Source organism: Triticum urartu, chromosome 7 (assembly GCF_003073215.2).
Source record: "Triticum urartu cultivar G1812 chromosome 7, Tu2.1, whole genome shotgun sequence".
NCBI lineage: Eukaryota > Viridiplantae > Streptophyta > Magnoliopsida > Poales > Poaceae > Triticum > Triticum urartu.
Genome location: NC_053028.1, coordinates 718789068 through 718808453, shown reverse-complemented (window position 1 = coordinate 718808453; position 19386 = coordinate 718789068). Strand labels below are relative to the sequence as shown.

General features: G+C 44.2%; 1 protein-coding gene across 25 annotated transcripts; it reads left to right on the top strand.

Annotated features, from left to right (window-relative positions):
* The first annotated feature begins 9511 nt into the window (after positions 1-9511).
* On the top strand, positions 9512-19151 carry LOC125518738 (putative disease resistance protein RGA3). Of its 25 annotated transcripts, none has more exons than XM_048683581.1 (16): positions 9514-9861; positions 10148-14613; positions 14698-14825; positions 15089-15258; positions 15333-15505; positions 15578-15752; positions 15827-16001; positions 16201-16322; positions 16652-16716; positions 16813-16910; positions 17002-17116; positions 17194-17239; positions 17537-17601; positions 17684-17784; positions 17944-18053; positions 18134-19151. In XM_048683581.1, the coding sequence occupies exon 2, from the start codon at positions 10201-10203 to the stop codon at positions 14605-14607; it is 4407 nt and encodes a 1468-aa protein (XP_048539538.1). In that variant the 5' UTR covers positions 9514-9861; positions 10148-10200; the 3' UTR covers positions 14608-14613; positions 14698-14825; positions 15089-15258; positions 15333-15505; positions 15578-15752; positions 15827-16001; positions 16201-16322; positions 16652-16716; positions 16813-16910; positions 17002-17116; positions 17194-17239; positions 17537-17601; positions 17684-17784; positions 17944-18053; positions 18134-19151. The 25 variants fall into 25 exon arrangements, with proteins under 25 accessions (XP_048539535.1, XP_048539538.1, XP_048539530.1 ...); XM_048683573.1 differs by having other exon boundaries at positions 15827-16070; XM_048683585.1 differs by lacking the exon at positions 16201-16322.
* The last annotated feature ends 235 nt before the right edge of the window (positions 19152-19386 follow it).

Below are 19386 nucleotides of genomic sequence, written 5' to 3'. Positions count from 1 at the left end.
GGTGGTTGTCTTGCTGCCCTTCCTCATTTCTTGCCTGGCCCCCATGGACGACTTCATAGTCATCTTCATCACCTTGCCACCGATAGCCATCCATGAAACCACGCAAGAGCAAGTGGTCCCGCACCTGCCCGGAATCCGGGTCCGCAATAAGGCTCTTCAACTTGCATCTTCGACACGGACATCTTATCTCCGTCTCGTTCTTTTAAAGCATCTCGGCCTTCGCGGAGCTCAAAAACCTATTCACGATGCCTTCGGTCATCGTGCCGACCATGGTCTCCTGCGGGGTAGAGCAAAATGATATTTTAGAACCAAGAAAATTTTTGGCATGACTTTCCCTAATAATAGGACCAAAAATAATGCATAGTGCCAAAATTCTCGCCGAAACGGAAATGAATCAACATTCCGGCAAAATATTGGCAACTATCGCATTTCAAATACCGGTACCTGCAAACACAAACATATATGCAACACCACAAACATATGCAACACCACAGACATACATAGATTTAGTAAGGCCATAAAAAGTGCATGTGCACGTTGTTGGAGCGAGCTAGGGAGAAAAAAAGTAGATCTACAACATAAATATAGCTTTCCCCTTACTTACCTATCAAAAAAAGGCAATTTAACCACTTAATTTTGATGAATCTATGGTGCAAATGAGGTGAGGAGGAGGAGGCAGCCGACACAAGCTTGGAGGAGGTGGAGAGAATGAAGTGGGGAAAGTGAGTGTGTAGGTGTGGCTGTCCAAAATATCTAGCTGGTCCCAGATTACTAATGGCGCACCACAGACAAATGCGCCATTAGTAGTTTTGCAAAAAAAAAGTGGCGCACTGTGTTGGAGGTGCGCCATTACTAGTTAAACTAGTAATGGCGCACTCTTCCCTGGTGCGCCATTAGAATTTTTGGAAAAACAAATTGTTACTAATGGCGCACCGTGTGTCCGGTGCGCTATTAGTGTCTACCACACTAATGGCGCACCGACTCATGGTGCGCCATTAGTATATAGTAGTGGCGCACCACATGTCTGGTGCGCCATTAGTGGCCATATCATCTATAGCCCTTTTCCTAGTAGTGCACCATGGTGAGCCTCTTGTTCTTATCTTCTTTCTGAAAGAAAAAATTCTTACTTGTATGATTAGGTAGATACTTGTCTAACTTTTCTTACTTTTATTATTGCTTGTTATTATATAGTGCGATGGTTTTGGTATTCGCCCCCCGTGGGCCCTCGTCCTGTCTATGATTCGGAGGTGGTATATATTATCTTTTATAACTATTTGGTTCATTTATTGTTTATGACAATTATGCCGACCAACATGACATAGATTTTATTTATCTAGGAGGTATCTGAACTGGAAATTCCAACCGACCCTATTGTCGAGAGGTTAAATTTAGTTGAAGAAGAAAACAATTACTTGAAGGAAAAATAAAAAAAATTGAGGAGGAGAAGATGATATTGGAGTTGCATGTTGCAGATGTCGTCGATGATCACAAGATCAAGATGGACGCAATGTGTTTGAACATTAGAAAGATTAGAAAATGTGCCACTCATACCGAGGCTTGGTATCATTATGCCGTTGGATCAATTATTACCTTGGTTGCGATTATAATCGCATTTGTTGTTGCATTGAAATGTTTTACATAGTTTCAATGTATGGTTTAATTAGATGCTCTAGAGAGCTATATGTTGTTCAATGAGAACTATGTATGTACTTTGGGTTTAATGTGATGATGAACTTCTATTAATTTGGTCACTTATCTATTCATGATGTTCTGTAATAGTTTTTGACACACTTAATTCTATATAATGCACGCAGATAAACCGGCAATGGATGTACGGTGACAGACATACCTCCGAGTACATTAAGGGCGTGCATAATTTCCTCAAAGTGGCTGAGGCAAACAAGCAGAATGGTTTTATGTGCTGTCCATGCCCTAGCTGTGGGAATACGAAGTCTTACTCTGACTCAAAAACCCTTCACACCCACCTGCTTTATAAGGGTTTCATGCCACACTATAATGTTTGGACCAAGCACGGAGAGATAGGGGTTATGATGGAAGACAGCGAAGAAGAAGAGGATGATGGCAACTATGTGCCCCCTGAATACGGTGATGCTGCAACGGGGGAAGCTGAAGATCAAAAGGAACCAGACGATGTGCCCGATGATGATCTCCGCCGGGTCATTGTTGATGCAAGGAGATAGTGCAAAAGTGAAAAGGAGAAGCTGAAGTTCGATCGCATGTTAGAGGATCATAAAAAAGGGTTGTACCCCTGCGAAGATGGAAACACAAAGCTCGGTACCGTACTGGAATTGCTGCAGTGGAAGGCAGTGAATGTTGTTCCTGACAAAGGATTTTAGAAGCTACTGAAAATATTGAAGAAGAAGCTTCCAAAGGATAACGAATTTCCCGACAGTACGTACGCAAAAAAGAAGGTCGTATGCCCTCTAGGATTGGAGGTGCAGAAGATACATGCATGCCCTAATGACTGCATCCTCTACCGCGGTGCGTACGAGGATTTGAACGCATGCCCGGTATGCGGTGCATTGCGGTATAAGATCAGACGAGATGGCCCTGGTGATGTTGACGGCGAGCCCCCCAGGAAGAGGGTTCCTGCGAAGGTGATGTGGTATGCTCCTATAATACCACGGTTGAAACGATGTTCAGAAACAAAGAGCAGGCCAAGTTGATGCGAACATGTTCGCCGCCCAATTCCACTCCCGCGCCAACAATTGCCGCATCGCCCTGTCAAACGCCCAAAAAGGCTCACAGAGTACAACTACTTAATTCGGTCAGATCCGAGCCCTCTTTGATGACCTCGCTGCAGCTGGCAAACCCATCAAGGACAAGGAGCCTCTCTCCTTCATCATCGGGGGGCTTGATATGGATTATTAGCCCCTCATCTCAGCGTTGGATGTCTACTTGGATCCTCTGACCGTGGATGATCTCTTCGGCATGGTCTTGAATTTTGACCAACGAGTCGAGATGTTCCAAGGAATGGGGGCAGGTGCCTTCAAACCCTCTGCCAATCTCGCTGCCAGAGGTCGTGGTGGGTCTCCAAGGGCTGGCGCAAGGGTTGTGGTCACGGCGGCGCCTATGGTGGTAACAACAGCGGCGACAACTACAACACTGGAGGCAACAACAATTACAACACCGGTGGCAGCGGGCGGTGGTGCTGGCGGTGGTGGCCACAACCACAACAACAACTACTACTACTACTCCGGCAATAACCAGCGCCCTTCCTACAACAACAATAGGGGTCGTCCATTTCAAGGTTATGATGAGTATGAAAATAAATGTCAAATTTGCAAAAAAAAACCACATTGCAATGGATTGTGATTGATGCTGTGCCGAGAACAATTCCTAACGCAAGAAAGTTGCAGCAGCTGCAAATACATCTTATGGAGTTGATACCAGTTGGTACGTTGACTCTGGAGCCACAAATCACATCATCAATGAGATTAAAAAGGTGACCCTGCACGAGAAGTGCCGTAGCCATGATCAAGTCCACAACGTAAACGGTGAAGGTATGAAGATAGATCATGTTGGTCATGCAATTGTCAAAACCTCTCATCGGAATATTCATCTTAGAGATATCTTACATGTCCCACAAACCGAGAAAAAACTTCTTTCTGTTCATCAAATTGCCATAGATAAAAAAGTTTTTCTCGAGTTTCCCCCCCCCTACTTCTTTTTGATTTGTGATCAGGCCGCGGGGAAAATTCACTACCGCGGTAGATGTGTGCATGGGCTCTACCCGTTGATTCCTCAGTTTAGAAGCTTCAACAAACAAGTGTGTGGTGTCATTAAAATTTCATCGGAACAGTGGCATGCGCAATTAGGACATCCTTCTTCTGTTATTTTTCAACAAGTGCTTAGAAATAATCAAATCCCATGTGTTGGTGAGCATAGTCTTGAAATTGTTTCTTATTCTTGTGCGAAAATGAAAGCTTATCAATTACCATATCCTGTTTCCACTAGTATTTCTACCAAGCCATTACAACTTGTTTTTTCTGACGTATATGGTCTAGCTCCTTTCGCTGGTAGACATACTTACTACGTTAGTTTTATAGATGACTACAGTAAATTCACATGGATCAACCTTCTTAAAAAAATGTTCTGACATTTTTCAAGTTTATCATAATTTTCAAGCACTTGTTGAACGCCAATTTGGCACTAAAATCCTTGTCGTCCAATCTAATTGGGGTGGTGAATACGAGAAGTTAAACTCGTTTATTCAAAAATTGGGTGTTTTGCATCATGTTTCATGCCCTCATGCCCACCAACAAAACGGATATGTCAAGCGCAATCATAGGCATATAGTTGAGGTAGGACTTGCCCTCCTAGCAGTTGCCTCCATGCCTCCCAAATTTTGTAATGAGGCATTTCTTACTGCAGTTCGGCTCATCAATATGTTACCCAGTAGTGTCATCAACAATGAAACACCCATGCAACGACCCCATACTCGACCAAACTATAACTCTCTTCATGTCTTTGGATGTGCTTGTTGGCTTAATCTTCGTCCCTATAATACTCGCAAACTCATGTTTCACATTCAAACAATGTGTTTTCTTGGGTTATAGTGCACAACACAAAGATGTCAAGTGCCTTGATGTTCCTAAAGGCCGAGTATATATTTCTCATGATGTGGTCTTCGATGAAACTATCTTCCCTTTTGCTCATGTACATCCTAACACCAGTGCCCTACTTCGCCAAGAAATACTTCTACTACCACCTCATCTGTCCGGTTATCATCAAGGGAATGACAATTGTACTAACCACTTGACTAACTTTTCAAACCGTGCAAATGAGATTTGTGATGACGCAGACTCAAGTAGTGAAGCAACATAAAACAATTCGACGTCAAATGGTGAAGAAAATAGCCAAAAGGGCCCATATTTCATGTGTCCCCCGCTATGTGACAGGGTTGCTCCCGAATCTACCTCGGGATCGGCGATGTCAGCGCAGGCGCAATCCGCTCCTGGATCGAAGTGCCACAACACCGAATACATGCCAAAAGCAACTGATCGCCAACCCCCGCCTGCCACGTCCTCGCCTGGGGTACCGTCATCCACGCACGTCTCGCCATCAGGGGACCAGCCGACCATGCGGTTTTGCCCGGACCCACAGGTCTATGTCAAGCGGACGGTGCACCAGCCCCTGTAGGCGTGGGATCACAGCCTGATCCAGCTGGCCTGCCTGGATTTTCTGCGCCATATACGTAGGCTTCGCCCACATATATGGCCACAGAAGATCCAGCTGGTGTAGTTGTCACAACAACAACCTTGGGATTGCCTGGATCCTCTGTCCAGGAGCAGTCTATAGGATTTTCTGCGCCTGCACCTGGATCATTTACCATAGTCCAACAACATACTTCACCGCCATATACAAGACTTCGAACATGGGTAATTCAACCTGTAAAATATAAAGTTAAATTTGGCTTGGTGTGTTCAACAGGAGAACCTAGTACTTTTCAAGAAGCATTTGTGGATCCCAAGTGGACAAAAGCTATGGAGGAAGAGTTCCAAGCACTTCAGAAAGCAAGACATGGCACCTAGTTCCTTCACATCAGGTATTGATTGCAAATGGGTCGTCGGTATCAAAACCGACAGTTCTCGGGTGGATGGCCCGAGCTGTTACATCTGATTGATGGGTAACAAGAGAGAATACACACAACATTTACCCAGGTTCGGTCCCTCTTTATGGAGGTAAAACCCTAAGTCCTGCTCTTGCTTATATTATGGAAGTATCTAGGTACATAGTTGATCAACCTCAAGATCGTAAGTTGTGGTCTAAACCCTAGGGGTATGATGAATGTAGGAATGCGTGTATGGATGTCCTCTACGGACTAAACCCTCTGGTTTATTTAGGCACCAGGGGTATCTAGGGTTACATATGGTTGGTTGCCATCTAGGATTTAAATGCCGAATATAGCCAAGTATGCTTGAAGTGCACGCAAAGTCTTCGGTCGCCATGCGTTGAAGGCCTCCGGAGTCCCTTTCCTTGATGGGATGGTGGGCCGACCCATACATTAGTCCGGCTGGGCTAGGACCGCCTAGTCAAGGACACCGTCATGGGTGTTCAAGATAAAGAGAAAGTCAGATGGTACAATAGATCGTTACAAGGCTAGACTTGTTGCTAAAGGATTCAAACAGAGGTATGGCATATATTATGAGTATACATTCAGTCCTAGTGTTAAAGTTGTCAGTATTCGTCTTGTTTCGTCTATTGTCCTATCCAGAGGCTGGAGTCTCAGACAGCTAGATGTGCAGAATGCGTTTCTTCATGGTGTTCTGGAAGAGGAAATGTACATGAAACAACGTCATGGTTTTGAAGATAAGAATAAACCTTTTCATGTGGGTGGGCTTCATAAATATCTTTATGGGTTGAAGCAAGCCCCTAGAGCATGGTACTCACGTCTGAGTTCAAAGTTGCAAACACTTGGTTTTGTTCCTTCTAAATCGAACACAACACTATTTATTTACAACAAGTTCAAAACATCCATATTTGTGCTTATATATGTTGATGATATCATTGTCACAAGCTCATTAAATGAGGCAGTAACTGCATTGTTAAAGGATTTGAATTCAAAATTTGCTGCCACCTCCGCCATCCGCTGGCAGTACCGCAAGCGGGTGAAATGGTTGTCGCGGGAGGAGCGGTAGGACTCGAGCGGCGCTTCCTGCTCCGCCAGGTCCACGTCCGATGGGACCACCTTACCGACGACGAGCTGCTCCTCTGCCTTCAGGTGGAGTCAGCATGCGCCTCTCGGAACTAGTCCTCCCGCTCCTGCCACATCATGTCCATGTAATGGGCATGGGCCTCACCGATGGTCATGGTGCGATGCACCGACAATAGTGGCGCGGCACTGGTTTTGTCGGCAGCTTCCTCCATTAGGTCATCGTCGTCCTTCGGCTCCCTGCCGACTAGCTAGCCGGCAGCAAATGTGGCCATCTCCTTCTTTTGGTCTGACGTCAACTAGTCCCAGAGAGCTTTGGTAGGGGAGGAATTCATGGTGGGAGTGGTGCGGAGAGGGATCGGAAGCGGATGACTGTGGTTATGACCGGGGCAACGGTTTATATAGCTATGGTGGGCCGTAGAGGGACAGGCGGGTAGCACAGGAGGAGACGCCTCGGCGACCACATGCCATCAATGTGGGCGGCAGACGGACGGACGGGTGGCGGTCGTGCCGTTTGAACGCGTAACAGTCGCCAGCACCAGGAAGTGGCACGGGCGGTGCTCTGTTGGCCGGCGTGTGTGAGCAGTCGCGTCCGCTCTGGCCGGGCATGAATGCTCGCGCTGACGCTCTGGAGCGGCGTTGACTAGAAGCGCGTGGGATGGAGAAGGGGTTTGGGTCGGCCGGGCGGTCAGAAGTGGGCATGCGAGTAGTCTGGACTTCTACAAAGCCACCCATGATTGTCTCCGTTTTGCGAAAGAAAGTACATGCTCATTACAATAGTCCGGGTAGTACGTGCCGCGGAATGATATATGACCGCATTGGATGGCGACTGCGTTAGAGATGCCCTTGCTGCAAAACACTATGATGTTTTACAGTCGAATTCTATAATTTGACAGCCGGACAACATGTGGCTGGTCACAAGATAGAGACAACCGGACATACCAACATATGCATGCATCTCTGTCACCATAACTGCACGTATATCGCTGGTCTTGATATTTATGACAAGGCATCAATGGGAGCAGGAAAATGAATGCCTGATCCAGATCGCATCTTGGGTGTGTACGCCTGTGACCGACTGCTACTTCAGTCGACGGGCCATGTAGTACTGTGTGTGACCAGCAGCCCATCATTCAAGTCACCTACTTCGCTACCAATAATGCACATCAACGGCAGCACTTGACCGACAGTCTTATTTGTGTTATTTTATTTAAAAGTAGTCATCTACTGATTCTTCGCAATGGGTTTATTGTAAGAGTAAAAAAATATAAATAAAAATAACCGAAAACGACCATATATCATTTTTTAGTTATTTAAATATAATATATATATTAATTTTTATTTTAAAATTATTTATTTTGAATTTACTGTTCATCTCCAAGGAAATGCCCCCCGGAGGCTAAACGCGGTGCCCACATTTTTTTTTTTGAGACAAGAAAACGCGGTGCCCACATGCATATATTGGATTCGGGTCGGCGGGTTGTTGCTCGGTCGATTTCATCGAGATAAGGATACCTTGTGTACAGGACTAGTCCAATTAGATACCTTGTGTCCTTGTCAATAACAAGCAAGAAAAAACTTCAAAAAAAATAACAAGCAAGAAAAAAAAGAGTTTGTATTCCAACTGACTGACAATTGAATTTCTTAATTTCAGGGGACAGGAGCACGATGGTTCACTGTTGAGATGATTTTTAGGGGACATTTTTTAGATGATTTTTTTTGGGTCCCGATAACTGCCACACGTATGGTGTATCGGGTAGTTGTGCCACACGCCTCGTGTGGCATGGACAGCAACCAGCCCACACACCTACGTGTGGGCAAAACAACTAATGCCCACACATATCTTTTTTTCCCTCCTCAACCCTCTCACACGCGTGCGTGTGGGCGAAGTTGATAACGCCCACACGCCCGTATGTCTGACCTCGTACCCTTCTGGTCCCGCACGCGAAGCGTGACGCCCAACGCGCGCCCGCAATTGCCATGGTCCAGACCCTCGTCCATGTTCGTTTATCTGCAGTTGCCATGTCGCTGAACTACGGTTGTCATGTCGGACAACTGCAGTTGCCATGGTTGCTCAACTGCAGTTGCTATGTATGGTCTGATCTAATGTAGTTGCCATGATTTCATAACTTTAGGAGTTGTCACATACTAACACTAGGCAGTTGAGAGAGTTGCCATGTGCTCACAAGTATGCTAGGGCAGTTGCCATGTAAAAAGGAAGAGTTGCCATCTGCTTACGTGCACGTTAGGGCAGTTGCCATGTACGTGCATGTTGGGGCAGTTGACATGTACCATGCAAAAACACATGGCAACTCGGTAAAAAGACAGTTGCCATCTGCTTACGTGCACACTAGGCAGTTGCCGTGTACCCTGCAAAAACACATGGCAACTCGGGTAAAAAAAGAGAGTTGTCACCTGTTTATAAAGCACACTAGAGGCAGTTGCCATGTGCGCTGCAAAAACACATGGCAACTAGCAGCTTACGTGTGGGAGAGGAGACGGGTGTGTGGGCGAGATGGCAAATGCCCACACACCAGCCCTTGTGCGTGACTGAAAACTGGTGTGTGGGTGAACTGCTAAACGCGAACACACCGGCCCCTCCGTGTGGTAAAACGGATGTGTGGTCGAACTATGTCACACACCACACACGCCTTGTCCTACGTGGCATAGAAAATCAGCCAGATTGTGTCAAGATTCGTGCATATAGTACTGGACGGTGGTGTGTGCGTGTGGTCGAGATGATCAACGCCTATATGTATGGGCGTTAATATTTCCTTTATTTAGGGGACAGAAGCAGGATATTCGCTGTTGGTACGGCGGTCCTAGGCCCAAGAGTAGAATAAAAAGGCCCATCATACATCCATCTTCTCCGCACCTCTCTTTCCCCTCCCCAGAATCGCTCGCCACGCCACCGCAGCCGCCACCTTGCCTCCCCTGCTTCCACACCTCTCTCCCCTTGCCTCTTCTCACCACAACGCAGCAACAGAGTCAGCAGGTCCGAGACCCGGAGGGCGCGCGATGGGGTCGTCACCGGAGCGGGAGCGCAGGGGGGATGGATGATCTTGATTTGCTTGCCGCAGCAGCCGTATCTCGCTCACCGGCCCGGCGACCACCTCCGACCCGGGCAGGCAGGAGCACAGTCCTCTTCCTCCCCCAGGTCTGGCAGCAGGCAACAACTAATAGAGGTAAATCTGATTTCTTTCACTGTGACTAGTATACTATTTACTTTATTGGTTATATATGGATTGTCCTCGGCGGCTGTTTTTCTCCTCGCCTAGTTTGGAGATATAGTTCTTGAAGGATTTCAGTTTTACTTGAGTCCATTTACAAATCCAAACTATTTTCTTTACTGGCATGGCATGCAATTGCTGGCCCCACCTGCATTTACAGAGGAACTCCTTTTCATTCCCTCCATGCTAAGTTTGGATTCCTACAAGTGGATTCAAACTCCACTTTGATTCATGGATGCAGGTGCAGCAAGGGACTCGACTAAGTGAGAGGTCTTTATTGCCCGCCAACAGAGGATGTACACTCTTGTCAGCGCGGCGCTATGGGTGGTGGGCAAGGCGCTGGCCCCCGTTGCCGATGGCCTGCTGGAGGCTTGGGGTGCCACCAAGAACTTGGGTCTCAACATTGAGGCCCTCAGGATGGAGCTGCTGCTGGTGAAGGCCACGCTCGAACTTGCAGCCAGCAAGCAGATCTGCGGCCAGGCCATGGAGGAACTGCTGGGGAAGCTGCGGGACTCGGCGCAAAGTGCCGAGGACTTGTTGGACGAGCTGGACTACTTCCGCATCCACGACGAGCTCCATGGCACGTGTGACGCCGCTGACCACCATGCCAAGGGTGGCGTCCACGACTTTGCCTTCAATGCTCGTCACACCGCCGAAGCTGTTGGTAAAAAGGTAAGCTGTTGCGCTTGGCCAAGGGCCAGGCAGAGGTCAAATGTCAATTCCTCGTTAGACCCAAAAGCCAATCAGGAGAGTGGGTCACATGTCAGTTCCTCCTCAGAACCAAAAGCCAATCAGGAGGTCAGCGGATGCATTCCCAAGCTCGGTAAAATCCTCCCTTGCTCATCTTCGCCAAATGTTCGTGATGAACATTCTGGTCAACCAACTCTAACTCTTTGTGGTGCGCCCCAACGAGAAACACCAATGCTGGGATTTAATAGGGTTGATGTCTCTGAAAAAATGAAGCTAATTGTAGAGCAACTGCAGCCTGTGCGTAAAGAAGTTACCAAGATTCTGCAGTGTTGTGACCATATGGCTGTCTTAGATATAACCCGTAATCGTCCCATCACATCTGGTCAAAGCATAGAACCAAAATTGTATGGGAGGGACCATATCATGGATACCATCATACATGATATGATCAAGGGTAAATACCATAGCAAGGATCTAACAGTGCTTCCGGTTGTCGGTCCAGGGGGATTAGGGAAGACAACTCTGATACAACACATATATAAAAACCAAGAAGTTCAAAATCATTTTCAAGTTGTTATTTGGGTATGTGTGTCGCTCAATTTCAGTTTGAATAAGCTGCTAGAAGAGATTAAGGCATGTATCCCTAGAGTTGAAGGGGAAATAGATGGTAGGCCTGAAGAGCTGATTGAACAAAGATTAAAATCTAAGAGATTTTTGCTTGTACTGGATGATATGTGGGAGATTAGTAATGAGGATGACTGGAAACGGTTATTGTTACCGCTCAAAGCATCACAACAAAAAGGTAGCATAATTCTACTCACGACTCGTTTTCCAGCAATAGCAAAGATGGTTGAAACACAAAGTCATATTGAATTGAAAGGATTGGAATCCAAAGAATTTAGAAAACTGTTCCTTGCATTTGTTTTTGGCGATGAGCCCATTATAAATGATCACAGCTTTTTGCTCGAGACCGGAAATAAGATAATGGAAAAACTAAAGGGCTCCCCTCTTGCTGCAAAAACTGTTGGTAAATTACTGAGAAAGGGTCTTAATTTGAGTCATTGGATAAAAGTCTTAGAAAGTAAAGAATGGGATAAACAGACTAGTGTCAATGACATTATGCCTGCGTTGAAGCTTAGTTATGACTATCTTCCTTACCAGCAGCAACAATGTTTCTCTTCTGCCGCATTGTTTCCTGAAGATCACAAGTACAGAACCATTGAGCTAATCAACTTGTGGATAGGACTAGATATTTTACAGCCTGTTGGTCAGAACCAAACATTAGAAGATATAGGTTTGAGCAATTTAAGCGATCTAGTCGCACATGGATTTTTCAAGAAAGAGGAAACTTATGGTCATTACATAATGCATGACCTGCTACATGATTTAGCGTTGAAGGTTGCATCTCATGAATGTCTTATTGTGCATCATTCCAATGTGGGTTCAATAGAAATTTATCCAAGCATCTACCACTTGGTTATAATCGTAAATGTTGATGATACAATGTCTCGTGAAATCTTTAAGAGTCAACTGAGAAAACTGAAGACAAGATTGAAAGTTAAACGGTTGCATACTTTGATGTTATTTGGAGAAATGGATGAAAGCTTCGCCAACATTTTGGGTGATTTCTTTAAGGAAGCAAACGCTCTCCGCGTTCTCCATTTGGATAACATGCCATATTCTGGGGAGACCATGTTACATGATTTGCCAACACTTGTCCACCTACGATACGTATGTCTAGGGACAAAGTATGGGAGGGAGATGCATTTACCACTTCCCATTTCTAGATTTTATCATTTAAAGATTCTGGATCTAGGATCATGGTACCACATTCTTGACTTGCCCAAAGACTTGAATAATCTTGCAGCATTGCGTCATTTTTATACCCGAAGTGATAACCTTCATTCTCATATTCACAATGTGGGTAAACTCAAACTATTACAAGAGTTAAAGGTGTTTAGAGTCAACAAAGAAAGTGAAGGATTTGAACCCAGTCAACTAGAGCATTTGACTGAACTGAGGGAGCTTGGCATCTATAACCTTGAGAATATACGCACAAAAGAAGAAGCAGCAAGAGCAAAACTAATAGAGAAAAACTACTTGGAGAGTTTAACATTATGTTGGGATGGTAAGGGGTCTAATACCGAGCCTCGTGTAGAAGCAGCCATCCTTGAGAGCCTTCAACCACATAGATATCTTCAAAAGTTGTGCATTAAAGGGCACAAATGCCCTTCTTGTCCAACATGGCTGGGTACTGAGCTTGTTGTTGAAGTTCTACAATCTCTTCATCTCTCTGGTGTTTCTTGGGAATATCTCCCTCCTTTAGGAAAGATGTGGGATCTTCGTAAACTAGTATTGGAGAATATTGCCGCATTGAAGGATTTTGTCATAGAGCAATGCTTTTGGAGGCTAATAAAGCTTGAACTTGTTGACATGGGAAGTTTTGAAAAATGGGTACCATCACAGGACACTCATCATATGTTTCCTCTTTTGCAAACACTGCATATTAGGAACTGCCCTAAACTCTTGGAGTTGCCATTTTCAAACCATACTGTTTGCCCATCAGGTCAAGACTGGAGCACTGATTGGTTTCCCAAATTGCAAGAGCTTGTGATAATCAGGTGCCCAGAGTTATTGTTAGTGGCTCGCATTCCCTGGACTAAAACACTACGGTATGCCAATATAAGGGATGTAAAGCTACTAGGGGTGCTTGAGTACAACTCTCAATCATGCCATCTTGTCAATGTTACTGGGAAGGATGAAATGCACAACTTAGATCAGGTTTTGGCATTCAATAAACTGGCAGGGCTCGAGTCGATGGTACTCAAAAGGTGTCCACCTTTGGAGTGGAAGCAGCTTGTGATGCTAACCTCATTAAAGAAATTGGTTTTTGATAGTGCAGATGCCCTGGTTGGGCCATTAGGAGTTGAGTGTGATGTGGAATGGCAACACCCTGTTGAGCGTCTTGATGTCCAGGAATCTTGTGGTGCTAGTGGGAAGGAATTGACCAAGCTTCTAACCCACCTCCCAAGGCTTTCCATGCTATGTATCATAAATTGTGAAAACATAACACAGCTGGCAGTGGGGGTGGATCTGGAAAGAACAACATCAGCAGCATCGGAGGTGGAGCAGCATAAAGATGAAGATGGGTTGCTACTCTTCCTGGCCAATCTCTCTGACTCACTCCGGGAGCTGCGCATTAGAAATTGCCCAGAGGTGGCCCTGTTGGACCCCCCCTTCAATTTTTTTCCTGCCCTGCAATCCCTCGAGAGGTTACAAATTTTTGGCAGCCCCAAGATATTACCTGCTGGCTCTCCTTCATGCTGCTGTTTCCCATCCTCTCTGCAAGAGCTTGACCTTTGGGATGTGCAAGGCATGGGGACGCTGGAGCCCCTTTCAAACCTCACCTCTCTCACCAAATTAAGACTGGGGAATTGTCGAAAGGATCTAAGGTGCAAGGGCCTGGGGCCTCTCCTTACCGCCAGGGGAAAGCTCAGAGATTTAATAGTCATTGGCAGCCCTAGATTCTTTGCTGGATGGGATCCCAATCCCAGGCGGGTGCAGCTGCAGGATGAATTAGGACAAGGGCAGAAGCTGCAGCAGCTTGGTTCATTCAAGCTCTCGACGGATGACCACATGGGACTACTTGCTGCACCCATCTGCAGCTTCTTGTCTTATTCCCTCACCCACCTAAGGCTTTCTGATAACGATAAGATTGAACGCTTCACCATGGAGCAAGAGGACGCCCTTCACCTCCTCACATCCCTCCAGCGACTTGACTTTGGGTCTTTCAGCAAGCTTCAGAGCCTCCCAGCAGGGCTGCACAAGTTTACCAACCTCAAGAAATTAGGGGTCATGTCATGCCCGGGTGTTAGGTCGCTGCCCAAGGACGGCCTCCCCAAATCACTGCAAGAATTAGATGTTTCGAGGTGCGACAATGCAGAGTTAATACAACAGTGCAGGGGGTTAGTGGGAACTATCCCAAAAATCAAACTCCAACCTCGAGACTGACCCAAGGTAACGACAACCTAGAGACTGACCCTTGCTCTTTTTTTCTGTATAATAATCTGACCACTGCTTGTTTCCATCTCTACTATGTAGGCCTCTGCCTTGGAGTTCCTTTTGTACATTCTTCTAGCCTTGTAATTCCCTTTGCATACATGTACACTTGCCACATGCATGACATGGGGGTCTTGCGTTCAAGTCCTTCCTTCCTATTCTTATGTCTGGTAAGTACATCCACTTATGCTCCTTACTAAATTGGATAACTACATCCACTTATGCTCCTGCTATATCAGAATACAATTTTAACCTTTGGGAAAATAGTACTACTAGAACATTACTTATGATTTGTTTCTCCATGCCCCTCTGCGATTATCATTCGATGCCTTTTGGAAGTTTAGTTAAAAAAATGCCTTTTTTTAGTTCCTTATTTTTCATTCTAGAAAAAAATCCTAGAAATTGTTAAATCTTAGTTCTCTTCTCTCTGCAGGTATTCTTATCTTTGTTTTCATACGATTATACATACTACGTACTTAATTCCGGTGTACGTCACTCATCAAGACTTGGTGGTTTATATGACTAATTCGAGTGTCAAGATAAAAATAACACCATGGCATGATTGTGGAATAAATCAGATTTTGTTGTTCTACAAATATTAAGGTTTGCGATTTTCTCACCTACTGCTACATTTGCTATCATACCAGGTTCTTATTTTTTCTTGGCTTGTTGTGCAGGTATTCTTAGGTTCGTTCTTATATGCTTTTACATATTTTGTATTCAAATTTCGGTCTTCATCACTCATCAAAAATCAGTGGGTGTACATGGCTATTTTCGGTGAGGACCAAAATAACACCACAGAATAATTGCGGAATAAACGAGACTTCGGTGATTCACTGACGATATTAAGGTTTACAATTTTCTCACCTACTGCTACATTTGCTATCATACCAGGTTCTTATTTTCTTGGCCTGTTGTGCAGGTGTTCTTATGTTCGTTCTCTTAGGCTTTTACATACTTTGTATTCAAATTTCGGTCTGCATCACTCATCAAAAATCAGTGGGTGAACATGGCTATTTTCGGTGTGAGGAGCAAAATATCACAACAGAATAATTGTGGAATATATGAGACTTTGGTGCTTCACTGATGATATTAAGGTTTGCCGTTTTCTCACCTACTGCTACATTTGCTATCATACCTGGTGTGCTTATTTTGTTGGCTTGTTGTGCAGGTGTTCTTATGTTCGTTCTCGTAGACTTTTACATACTTTGTATTCAAATTTCGATCTGCATCACTCATCAAAAATCAGTTGGTGTACATGGCTACTTTCATTGTAAGGAGCAAAATATCACAACAGAATAATTGGGGAATAAACGAGACATCGGTACTTCACTGATGATATTAAGGTTTGCCATTTTCTCACCCACTGCTACATTGCTATGATACCAGGTGTTCTTGCGTTAACCAGTTCTCAGGTAGGGTTCTAGATCATTCATCTTTACATTTGATTGGCACTCACAAAGAAATGGTGGTGTACTTGGAAAGTTGAGGTTTGAGGATGAAAAGATCATCATTGCTAATTATGGCAAAAAAATGACTTTTCAGTGTTTTGCTACTTGGAGGTATGCAGTTTGTCAAATTATCTGCTGAATTGCTACCGATACGTAATTACCTCTTGCCCTTCAATTTTGCATTGTCAGCGCTATCCATCAAGAGGCTTCTGAGCTGTGAGTGTTCTTCCACTGGAAAATTATGTGATGTGGCAAGTGACCTGCTATTTAGTCATGTTGCTAGAGCATGTTCACTATTAAACCTTGAATGCCTTCTGTTTCAATTACTTCACCCCAACATGTTCTTTGCGACGCTGGTCAGAAATCATGAAAGTCTTGTATGAATCACATATTCTAATATGTTTTGTATTCACTAGTTCATCTTTGAAAAACATGAGGTGGTTTGTTACAATTCAGTGATTATTATTTACAGTCGTGTATGTTCTTATTCTCTCTCAAAAATAATCATGGAATATTCTTATGAGAACCCCAATCACGTACTGCAGGTTTTCATGTTAGTTGTACTCCAAATTGAGCAAGTTGTCACCAAAAATACTCACAAAGCTGCACAGTAAGTTGATGAATTGACCTGGATTTTCAACAGTTACATTATACGATTTTTTAATTTTCACATATAATTAGTAATTAGTCATTTTATGATTTGCAGATCTTGTGAGTCTGTTACCATGGAAAAAGTTGCCATGCATTCTTGGGCATGATTTGCATTCAAGTGATTTGGAAGTTATTGTGCCATTACATACTAAGGTACTGAACTGACCAGAGATTCAGAATAGTCTACTCTACATACTACCTGTTTTTACAGTTCACTATTTCTAATCGTTTCTATTTTGAATAGACATATACTGTTGGAAGCTCATGTCAGTTAAGATCATATTTTCAACCACATGAGAATTGTACTGCCCAGTGGATGCAACTTCATCTCTCTTCAGATCTCAGGCTATCACTGAAAGGTATGTTCTCCCTTTGCATCTGTACGGAAGGTGACTGCATAAGGAATATGTATTGACGCATGGTTCCAAAGTTTCAGACTAACAATCTTCGAACTACACAGCACAATAGCAGCAGGTCTGAAGGTATACAGCTCCTGTTTGCGCTGAAGTAGAGAATTGTTGAAATTATAGTGGAGGTGATAGGATGTGTGCAACTGTCAGAATCTATTAATAACCAAAACTAGCATATTATGTTGACCACTGCATCTTGATAAAACATTACACAGAAATTACCTTTGTTAAATTGGTCATTGTTCTTTCTCCAGTCCCATAAACACTGTTGGGAACTTTTTTTTTTGTTCCTCAATACAGGGCACTATCTCTTTAGACTTGGGATATCTTCATATTCTGAGAACTCTCTCTTTATATTCTGACAACTAGGTGTCACTTGTGCCAAGAATTTTCTTGCCGCTCTGTTGCTTCTTGCCTCAATTAGTGACTGATCTGTGAGTACCTCATGCTTATTGACATTTTCCCACTTCAGTTCGATACATACCGCCAGTAGAGCTAATTATGGTGTTAATTCAGTTTTGTTGATCAATCTCGTTGGAAGCAACAGATCGAATTGGCCAAAAGATGTGGATGATTCAGGCAGTCTTCCGCCTCTGCAACTGCCACCCGAAAAAATGGTATCAAAGTTATACTGTACCGATGACAGAAGTAGTTGAACTGCATGTTTCACATTCGTGAGTATCACTATCATTTGATGGTGATGTTTCCATGAAGTCCATCGCCATGTGATATCCTTACTGACTTATTTCTCATCATATATTTTTCCTTGGTTGTAGAGAAGCAAATGCATCTTCATTCTTCAGCCCACACTGGTGACTCCTTGATCCAAAGCGGCTGCGAAGAGAAAACTCCAACACGGCCAATCCCTTCTACCTTCATATATATGGTGCGTGCTATGCTATGAATATGATATACAGCGTTTTGTTCATTTTGTGTCATCAGATGGCCCCTTCCCTTTGCCAGCAGATGTAAGATGGAAAGGCAGTGGAATATTCAGTGTTTGCTTCACGGCAATAGAATGTTGCTCGTGCGGCTTGCTTGAAGTCTTGCCGCTTCCTGTTGGAGATGGGCACTGTTGAAACAAGGTGGATGGAGGGGTATGGAAGATGGAGAAGAGATGGACGAGTCTCGCCAAATCCTGAGTGCAGAGGGAGGTGGAAGAGGAGTGCGCTGCAGGTGCAGGTGGAGAATTATTGTCTACCATATCATCAACGGATCGAATTTCTCTCTATTAATCGTCTGTTTCTTTCAAAACAGAAACACAGGAAGAAAAATAAACAGAGGAAGATGAAACGGGTCTTATCCCACACTAGATGAAGACATGACCTAGTCATGCACCTAACTGAGAAAACAGAGCACTTTTCCTGTCAGCAACGGTGGGATCAGAAATAAACAAGAATTAATTAGTCATACTAGCAGTAGTTGACTAGTTTAGTTGCTGCATGTGGAAAGAGAGGGATCCCTAAATTGGTGAACAATTTTTGCTGTCAGAGAGTGATCCCTACCTCTGAATAAATAATCATCAATTCCCTACAATGTCTGGCAGATACTGTTTTCTCAGTTAGGTGCATGACTAGGTCATGTCTTCATCCAGATTGAGAATTTTCTATTAGTCCTTCATTGCACACATACAGTTGTATTAGTCATTCTGGTTGAATAGGTCATCTCAATGGAGTTATTTCACCAAGGGGTAAACAAACAAACGAAAAAAAGAGTTTGTATTTGTCTCTGTTATTCCTCTGTTTCTTGCAGAGCAGAGGAAGGAACACTCTGGACTGCTCTTCCCTTCAGCTTTTGTATACAACAGTAGTTTGCCAGCGATGTGAAACATATAGCAGACTAGCTTGCAACCATAGAGGGATTCCTTCCTTGGCAAACAGTTAATGTCGCCGAAATTGCTCCTGGCATAAGTATGAACATGGATGCAGGCGCATTGAGTTGTTTGGACTACAAAATATATATAATGTGCAATTCATTCTCCTCACTGTATTCTATGGCCATATCGTTCATATCCACTTATAATCAAAGCTGCACGCTGTTTAAACTCTCTTTTGGATGGCAAGGCAGCAGTCGCCTGGTCCAGATACATTGCTCATGCTGCATAAATTCAGAAAGAGTGGACAAAGTTGCTGTCAGCCACCTCTGAATTAAACCATGTGATGGCGAACCCTCCACAACTAGGTTGCCAGCCAGCCAAACTTTAATGCTCTTTAGGTTCT